This window comes from Hipposideros armiger, unplaced genomic scaffold (assembly GCF_001890085.2).
Source record: "Hipposideros armiger isolate ML-2016 unplaced genomic scaffold, ASM189008v1 scaffold_46, whole genome shotgun sequence".
NCBI classification, from domain to species: domain Eukaryota; kingdom Metazoa; phylum Chordata; class Mammalia; order Chiroptera; family Hipposideridae; genus Hipposideros; species Hipposideros armiger.
In genome coordinates, this window is record NW_017731396.1 from 365492 (window position 1) to 375189 (window position 9698).

General features: G+C 50.4%; 1 protein-coding gene across 8 annotated transcripts in view; it reads right to left on the bottom strand.

Moving 5' to 3' along the window:
• The window catches only part of KAZN (kazrin, periplakin interacting protein), a 1129979-nt gene that overhangs the window by 15929 nt on the left and 1104352 nt on the right, over positions 1–9698 (bottom strand). For all 8 annotated transcript variants that reach the window (XM_019639772.1, XM_019639766.1, XM_019639765.1 and 5 more), the window contains 2 exons: positions 6400–6605; positions 5766–5884 (listed from right to left, as the gene is read on the bottom strand). In XM_019639772.1, the coding sequence (XP_019495317.1) occupies positions 5766–5884; positions 6400–6605 (325 nt within the window). The remainder of the gene's footprint in view (positions 1–5765; positions 5885–6399; positions 6606–9698) is intronic.

The window sequence follows — 9698 nt, forward strand, 5'->3', positions numbered from 1 at the left end:
TATGGAGGCGGTAAAAAGATCAGTGGTTGCCAGTGGTTGTGGGAAAGGAGGGATGAATAGACAACACAGAGGATTTTTAGGGCAGTGACACTACTCTGTATGATGCTGAAATGGTGGATACGTGTCATTACACATCTGTCCAAACCTAAAGCACGTACAACACCAAGAGTGAACCCTAATGAGAACTGTGGACTTGGGGTGATGATGACGTGTCAGTGTAGGTTGAATTGTAACACATGTCCCATCTGGTGGGGGATGTGATAATAGGGGAGCTATGCATGTGTGATGGCCGGGGGTACATGGGAAATCTCTGTACCTTCCCTCAATTTGCTCTGAAACTAAAGCTGTTCTAAAAAACAGTCTTTAAAAAACGACGGAGGAAAAAAAAAAGACTTTTTTAACATGCAATGTTGAGAGAATTTATCATCAGTGGAATGAACTGCAAGAAGTATTAAAGGAATTTCTTCAAGAGGAGAGAAAATAACCATGTGGAAATTTAGGCTACATAAAAGAATAAAGATGATAACTTCTAAAACTCAACAACAAAAAGACAAACAACATGATTTAGAAATGGGCAAAGGATTTGAATAGACATTTCTCCAAAGAGGATAGAAGAATGGCCAATAAGCACATGAAAAGATGCTCTACATCAGTAATCATTAGGGAAATGCAAATCAAAACTACAATGAAATACCACTTCACACCCATTAGAATGGCTACTATCAAAAACCCCAGAAAACAAGTGTGGGTGAGGATGTGGAGAAATTGGAGCCCGTGTGCACTGTTTGTGAGAATATAGAATGGTACAGCCCCTGTAGAAACCAGTGTGGAGGTTCCTCAAAAAATTAAAAATTGAGTTACCATATGAGCCAGCAATTCCATTTCTGGTTATACAACCAAAAGAATTGAAAGTAGGGTCTTGAGGAGCGGTTTGTACGCTCAGGTTCATAGCAGCGTTATTCACAACAGCCAAAAGGTGGAAGCAACCCAAGTGTCCATCAGTGGATGAATGGATGAGCAAAATGTGGCCTATACAAACAATGGAATATTATTCAGTCTTAAAAAGGAAGGAAATTCTGCAATATGCTACAGCATGGATGAATCTTGAAGACAACACATAATGGAGCAAATGCTCCAACGTCTGATGGAGCATTGTGTATATGAAAACAATAGGACAGAGGCAGGAGAAGAAACCATCTTATACTGTACACAAAGTTGTATAATATTATTTAAAGGTAGACTGTGGTAAGGTAAGTATGTATTTTGGCACCCTAGAGCTATAATGAAAAAGAAGTATATAGTTCATAACCAGTAATGGGAACATTCAACTAACAAAAATAAGTCAGTAAAAGAGGGAAAAAACCCCAAAGAGTAGATTAAAAAGAAAAAGATAAAACAAGCAAACTGTCCTGTGGCTCCCCTTTGTAGGACAAAATCGGAAGTCCTTGGAGGGACCTGACAAGCAAGGTCCGCTGTCCCCGTCCCGTGCTGGGCTCAGGCTCGGGGCACTTCTGGGATGCACTGAGCTCTCTGCCCCTTGGGCTGTGGGGCTCCCCCACACCTGGCCTCTCCCTGTACCCGTTTCCTTGCAGCCTTTTCTGAGGCTCACTCTTCATCCCAGGTCTTGCTGTGACTGTGCTGTCTACAGTTGCTCCCCCAGCCTGAGTCCTCTGCCGCTAAGGATTTCCTTGGAAGCACTAATCACACGTGGTACTTGAAAATTAATTGATCCGAGCATGGGGGCTCTGTTCTCTGCTAGGCGGCCAGCCTGGTGCTTGATGCATAGCAGACATGTCGTTGGAAGAATGACTATGGGAAGGAAGGGTGGGCTCCCAGCTGTGCTCTCCCTCCTCCCATCCCTCAGCCACCCAGAACCACTGGGTCTGTCCCCAGAGGCCAGGGCCTCTTCTGCTCCCAGCCTCCAGGCCTGTTCTCCAGCCCACCGTCTTCACCGGCTTAACTCCTACTGGACTCTGCTGAGATGCTGCTCAGCTGGAGCCTTCCAGGCCCCTTGTGCGGGGTCAGGACCCTCTCCGTGCCCAGGGGCTCCCGGGAGTCCCATCCCTGCACCTGTCACCCTGGATAATTGCTGCTCATCTGGCCAGCTCCTGGAGGACCAGGTGTGGCATATCTACGAACGCTCCGGGGCCCCACCTGGCTCAGAATCAATGCTCAGCACCTTCTGTTTTATAATCCAAAACATGGAAGACAGAGTAAAGCTGGGTGAGTGGGGCATTGGCTCTGGTCCACCAAGGGGCTGCCCAGGACGGAGGTCCTCAACTGGAACCTTCTGGTCCAAGACAACAAGCTCCCTTCTAGGATGAAAATGTCCTGGGGAGACCCCCTCCCAGACCCTCTAAAGGCCAGCTCCAGCCTTATCACTTCAGAGGGACCCTTCCCAGGCCCAGCCCTCCTTGCCATCTCTCCGGGGCAGGAGTCAGAGCTCATAGCTCTCTGAATCAGATGCCACTGGGCCAGGGTTGTCATTGCTGGTGACCAGAACCTCCTCTCCTGTCTGAAGAAGGCTTTGCTCAGTAAATCAAGATGTGGGTGGAGAGGTGGGAGGGGGCACCTTGCTCAGCCTACTTGAGAGAGTCCCATTTATAATCAGCAATATCCATCTGCATGCTGACAATTAATGCACTCCTGCCCTTCAAAACGGCCCTCTTTTCATTAAAGTTGTCCTCATGGGGCCTCAGCTTGGCAACGCTTTCCCAGCTGTTGGCCTGAGCTATAGCGAGCACCCAAGTTGAATAAAATGGCATGACCTTCAAAGTAATTTAGACGTTTTATAAAATTTGACAGTGACCCCTCCCCAAACTGGGGTAGATGAGACCCTGAGATCTGAGTTTGAGCCTAGATTTAGGTATTTTTGTAGGTCATTATTCAATACAGAAAACACGGGCCGTGCTGGCTCTGAGACCTTGTCCCTTCGTGCCCCAGTTTCTTCATCTGTAAAATGGGCCTAATCGGGCTGGCCAAGTGGCACGATGGTTAAGAACTGGCTTGGGACGCCAGAGGACCCCGGTTTGGATCCCACATATGAGGGCCAGTGACACTGCCCTTCACAGCTAAGATGCTGAACAACAGCTCAACCTGGAGCTGGGCTGCCGTGAGTCGCTGGCGACGGCGTAATAGGCTGCAACCCCTGCAGCTGTGGGTTGCCATGGGCTACCGTGTGTAGCCAGCAGCCAGCGTGAGCGGCCAGCAGCCGCAGTGAGCGGCCGTCCAGAAGCCGGCGACTGATCTGCCTCGCCCGGGAAGAGTGCAATGATGGTGCCAAATTGGGCCAGTGAAGCAATGTCCTCCACAACTAGACTGAAGAACAAAAGGACAGCAACTTGTCTGTTTCCCTTCCCCCAATTCCCCAGCACTGTTCCCTTCCCCCCAATTCCCCAATAAAAATCTTAAAAAAAATAAAAATAAAAATAAAAAGGTTAAAAAAAAATAGGCCTAGTCACGCTGGCCTCCTGGAGTTGTGAGGACTAAGAGAAGGGAAACCCTTAGCACTGGGGCTGGGATGCATTGAGTGTTCCATAAATAATATTGGGTTGTCGGAAAAGTCATGAGGTATTTTTTTCTATGTTTTTCGTTGCAAAAATGCGCCATGACTTTTCCAACAACCCAATGGTATTCTTTTGCTGTTGCTATTGTTTTTAACACTAAGGCGACGTGGGTTAGTGGAAAGGGAATTGACTTCGAAGTCAGGTATTTTGTAGTGCGACTTTGTGCGCATGGCTTTTCTGGGCCTCACTTCTTCCATCTTTAAAATGGGGCTAAGAATGTCTATCCTGCATCGATGTTGTGATGGTCAAATAAAATCGTATCCGTAAAGTGACGGGTGACGGTTCGGCAAGGGTTGTTCGGCGGATTGTAGAGATAAGGGAGCCTGGCCCAGAGCGGGCAATGTCATGCCCACAGCCACACAGGATGTGTTCTTGATGATGACCTCACTGGGGTTCTGTGGGCGGGTCAGAGGGTCCCTGAATGCAGAGTTGTGAAGTTTTGTATATTTCCTCTGGGGAAACTGTCAGAAGCTTTTATTAGATTCCCAAAGGGGTCATGATCCCCAAAAGTTATAGAACCACTGTCCTAATTTACCCCCCTTCACTTCCTAGGTGGAGAAACTGAGTCCCAGAGAGGGCAAGGTCACATGGCAGGTTAGACAGGCAGGTTAGGCCTGATCTCCACAGGGAATGGAGCCCTCAAATGCAGGCCTCCCCCGCTTCAGGAAGCCCTGTGGGTTTCCAGTACTGGGCACATGATCCTTTGAAGCAGTCTTGCTTACAGTTCTCTTAATTTTTCAAAATCTGTTCACACCTGGCTGCTGATTTGAACCCACCGCATAGAATCTTGGCTCCTGGAGGTTCTTGGGGTCAGTCACGTTTTAGGCGAACTTGGTCAGAGATCCCACTTTTTTGAGAGGTGAAGCAGGCAGCCCCACCCTGTTTAACGAACACAGGCATTTCCTTACCGCATTGGGAGTGGGACCAGGGGGCGAGAGGGGGTTCCAGCTTCAGTGACTGAGGATGGTAAGCACTTTTGGGGAGTCCGAGGAAGGCACTGGTTAGGAGTGGGTGGTGAGTACGAGGTGCTGTGGGGCCCTCAGGAGGGGACTCTCAGCAGGGTGCCGCCCCCTCCCCCTGCTGCCATCACCCCACTTCTTCACCCCTCACTTCCAGCCCTGTCCTCTAGGACCAGCAGGATCCTGACTCTCGGACAAGGCCCCGCACCTTCTTGCTTTGCTCTTTCAGTTGCTACCTGAGTTTCCGATCCGATCACTTCTCACTACTTCCTGCCACCTCGGAATGACGCCAAGGGCCCGGCCTCTCCAGGACGCATGTGGAGTTGGTTCTCCTGTTTCCTAACCAGCTGGATTTCCCATCCCCAGCCCCCTCTTTATTTTAATCCACAAAGCTGCTTCTGCAAATAATAGCACACACCACCAGGTTTGATTAATTAACTACACAAAAATGATGGGGAAACCAGCGAAGGAGATAATTATGCAAAACAAGTGTCAGATTCACCAGCTTGTGCCTTCTTCCCCCTCTGCACTCTGAGCACAGGGGAGAGGGGTCCTTCCCTTCCCCCTGGAGCTGCTGGGTGAGTGACGGGACCCCAAGTCCTGCTCACACAAGGTGGGCAGAGAGGCAGGCAGGAGGTAGGCTGGGGTGAAGGGTGGTGTGAGCAAAGGGGGCAGAGTGGCCTCAAGGGGGACACACCTGATGGCAGGGACCCTTTTCCGTTCCCTGGTGTGCTTGCTAACAGGAGCCCCCTCCTACCCTCTCTGATTGTGTCCATTTTTGCGTCTCTGTCCCATTCTGCTTCTCCCTGCCCTCTGCTATCTTTCCTCACCCCGGGATGGTGACTTTGAATGGGGTTTGAGGTACACGTAGGCAGAGCAGATATTTTGGCCAAATTCCTAGATCCACTCGGGCTGGTCTACTCTCAGAGATAGAGGAGTTCTGGGGGCATATGAGGCCCCCCCAATTCCCACACTGGGGGGATCACAGGGCATTTGGGGCCTCACTTATTCCCTGTTCTCCATTTTCCCATGGGAGGGCTGGCCCAGGGTGGGACTGGGGTGTGCCTGGTTCTCCTGGCCAGTGGCACCCGGAACTGTGTTGGTCACACCACATCATTCCTCACACCCGGCCCAGAGAACAGCACCTGTTCTCCCCACCTGTGTGGCAGAGTTCCTGGGAGGACTTTTCTCCCTCTCCTGGGGGGCCCAGCCCGGTGGGGTGCTGAGGAGCGCTGCTCACCTCCTGCCCGCCTCAGCGTCGCGGTAGTCCTCGATGGCCAGCCGAAGCTTGCGCCGGTGCAGGGAGCTGCACACGCCCAGGCCCAGCTCCAGGTCCTCATCACTGAGACTCAGCAGCACCTGCTCCCCGGGAAGGTGGGGACTGAGCACCCGGATGGGAGGTTCAGGGGTGGGCACCTAAGGCCTCCAGGTTTGCTGTGGGGGCAGGGGCGAGCCACAGAGTGGGCTGCCGGCGGGGGCTGCCTCTTCCCGTCTCCCTGCCCACATGCCACGCAGTCAGAGCAGAGCACTTAGGGCATCTCTGCAGCCCACCTGGGGCTGGGGCCGGGGCCCCAGGAGGTGAGTGCATCACCATCCTGGCCAAAAGAGCACTCTAGCCGAGTCCTGCCAGGTAAAGAAGGGCTAGTCCCATTTTAAAGATGAGAACGCTGAGGCTCAGAAGGGCTATGGTACCCTACTGGGGAGACACGGTGATTTACTGGGGACTCTGGAGCCTGACCCCAGGTCAGAGGGCTCCTAGGTTATATCTCCTCCTACCCTGAGAGTGGGGGTGGGGTGGGCAGGCCAGCTTGGGGCTGGTAGAGCTCATGGGGGTCGAGGGGGGCTTTCCCACTGGGGTGCTGGGGGTGCCCTACCTTCCCGCTCTTCACGTTCTCTGCACAGGCCTTGACGTACATGGGCATGGCCATGACCACTTCCAGCCAGGCCTGCACGGTGCCGGCCTTCCAGTGGGACATGGGGGTGGTCCTGACCAGCTCCACCTGCTGCAGCCGGTCCACCTGCTCCTCGCCCTCTGACAGGCTGAGGCTCTGCCTCGTGGGGCTGCACTGGCTGTCCGAGTCTGCAACACACAAGTGCATAGCGCCATGCTGGGGAGGGGGTGAGGGCAGGCTGCACCCCCTGAGTCTGCACTTCTGGGGTGCAGGAGGAGGGCAGGGATGTGGTTGCCCCATGCATTTCTTTTCAAAATCAAAATCGCTTTTGTTTTTTTTGCCACCCCTCCCCCACTACAAAAGTAATCTATGCCCCCCCCCGCCCCGTCCCGACAAAGTAAAGAATTTAAAAAACTTAATCCAGAAAGCAATAAAAATAAAACAAAGTGAAAATCACCCACCAATCCCACACACTCAAGAGACAGCAGCTGTTAGTATTTAGCTAAATATTCTTTGGGATACACAAATGCCCACGCTACAAACACACACAGGCCCACGCACTACACCATGTGTTCCGTTTTGTAACATGCTCTTCTCGTGTGCACTATGGACGGCAACCTTCCCTCTCAGCGGAGACCTGTGATATCTTTCGACTGCACGGGACTCCTCGAATGGATGTTCCGTAATTTATTTCACCTGCCTCCTAGTTGATGGGCAAGGGTGGGTCCCCATTTTTCACTATTGCAGACAATGCAGCGGCAGTCATCTTTAGGCAGCTGGGTGATTTATTTTCTTAGGATAAATGGAGCCCCAGCTCCGTTCCTTAACACACCGAAACCCGTTCCTGGAGTGGTTGTCACAGACACAAAAGTCTATCCACCAGCATTTCCCAACCCTCTTCTTCAATCCAGGGTCGGCTGCATTAATATCTGACAAACGTGCCATGTTCAGGTAGCACAGACTCGACCGAGGGGGGGGAAAGAATCTCTTTGTCTAAAGCAGGGCTAAATAATAAATACCCAACAGACAAACTCAATACCATGAGAAATGACAAGTATTAAAAAAACAAGCCCGATCAGAAAGGATACTACCAATATTGTATATTATAAATCATAACGACGGAAAAAATCCTTATCCGTCAAATCGAGCACCTAGTTAAAACATGGGAACTAAGTACACACAGGTGTTAACAAGTTACTGAGTGGAAGAACGCGGCTATGTCCCTCTTGCTATATGCCTTTGCGTCTTATCAAAGTTCCGTCATAAACATGTACACATTTATAATAACAATTGGAAACATTAAAAAATAGGAAGCCATAGATAAATGGTGATTGATGGGGGTTTATCTGAATGAATGCCGCTCCATTCGCATGTTGGGATGTATATGGTTAAGGGATCTGTCACAGAATATTTTTGACATTAGAAAATGGTCACGATCTATTGCCAAGTGAAAAAGCACAGTACATGACAGCAGGTACAATGTAATCCTAATCATATTAAAGAAATTATATATATAATGATATATATTATATACAATTATAATTGTGTATATACACACACACACATTTATATATATATATAAAATACTAGATGGCTAAATGTTAAAAGCCTTTATAATGGAAAGGGGTGGTGGGTAATTTTGTGTGAATGAGAGTGTGTGTGTGTGTGTGTGTGTGTGTGTGTGTGTGTGTGAATGTTTGAGAGTATTTGTGTCTGCATAGTTTTTTGTTTCCCTAGTTTTCTGCATAGGCTATATTACTTTTGAAATTGAAAAAAAAAACAAACCCACAGCCCGGAAATCTTCTTAAGTTATAAATTCCTCCCCCCATTCCTCTACCTCCCTCTGTTTAAACTCCTTGAGCAACTCTTTGGAAAAGGCAGCATCAGCTTGGTGAGCACCGCCTTCTCCCTCATCCCAGCTCTGCCAAAACCTCCCTCCACAATGCCTGGGGGCCTCTAACAGCCCAGCCAAGAGTCCTTCGGAGCCCACAACCACCTGGCCTGGAAGATGCCACCCATGGTCCAGCAAGGCGCTGGGCAGAGCTGCTTAACTCTGGAATGGTAGGCATGACGCCTTGTGTCTCAGTTTCCACCTCTGTAAAGCTGGCATGATGCTGTGCTCTGCCTGCCTCCTGCCTCCTCTCCGGAGTTGCTCTGGGGACTCAGTGACAGTGTATGTCACTGAGTAACAGTGGGTGACAGATGGGGCTTGGCTATGCTAGGACAGGTAGGGGGTGAGAGGTTATCGGAACATTATCATATTCCCCTTCTCAGGTGGATAAGTGGAGAAGTGGCAGATGGGCACAGAGCTCCGTGCAGGTCACCAGTTTCTGCACACGTGTTGCCTTGGCGCCCGGGAATGTGGAAGCAGCAGTTGACTCTGCAGCCTCACCTGGGGCTCCAAGTTCTTCCTGGTGAGAGAACTGCCTGGCTAAGGGGGCACAGGCTCAGCCTAGGTGTCCCTTCCTGCTGGTTCTGGGCTCAGGAGGACAGACTTGGCTTGCAGAGAAGTCTTTCTGATGGGGGTCCTACAGGCGTTGACCACTGGCACACAAACAGGGAGTTCTCCTTGGGTTGGAGAGAGCTGAGAGCCTCTGGTTTCTGTAGCTGAGTCCTCTGTTACATGCTTCTGGGAAGATGATGTGTGGCTGACTCTGGTTACCCCAAATTCCAACACACAGCTCCTGGTGTCCATTTGGACCAGGCCTATGGGAAGAGACCATGCTTTGGAGTTGAACAGGCCTTGGCTTGGGCAAATTTCTTTACTGCTTGAAGCCTCAGTTTTCCCATCTATAAAATGGGTATAATAATATCTACCTCCTAGGTTTATATGACAATTATAAGCTCTGAATGTGAAGCCATAGTAGGCGCTCGGTCAAGCGTGGTTGTTATTAGTAATAAAGGGTGCCTCCCCTGGGACTTAGCTACTCTTGGCTACACCTAGAATTCAGCTGTAGTTGCCTCAATCCCACGGTCTTTCTGGGATGAAATGTGGCTTGAGTTTAGCTCAGGTGCTTAGGGAGAGAACCCAGTCCCGCTTGTCAAGCCCACCTGGGTAGAAATTCATTTTTCCAGCTCTCAACTCCGGCCTGGTTCAGGTAGTACAGGCGGGGCTGTCTGTGAGGTGAGGGGTGAATTTGTGTGTTCTATGCCCAGGTGGGCGGTGGGGGTGTGTTTGTAGTGTTTGGCTATGTGTCCCCAAATAAGGGAGAGGAAAGGGGGGAGACTGGAAAAGATGGGCAGCAGGAGTCAGAGAGACAGACAGATGAAGTGGGAGAGAG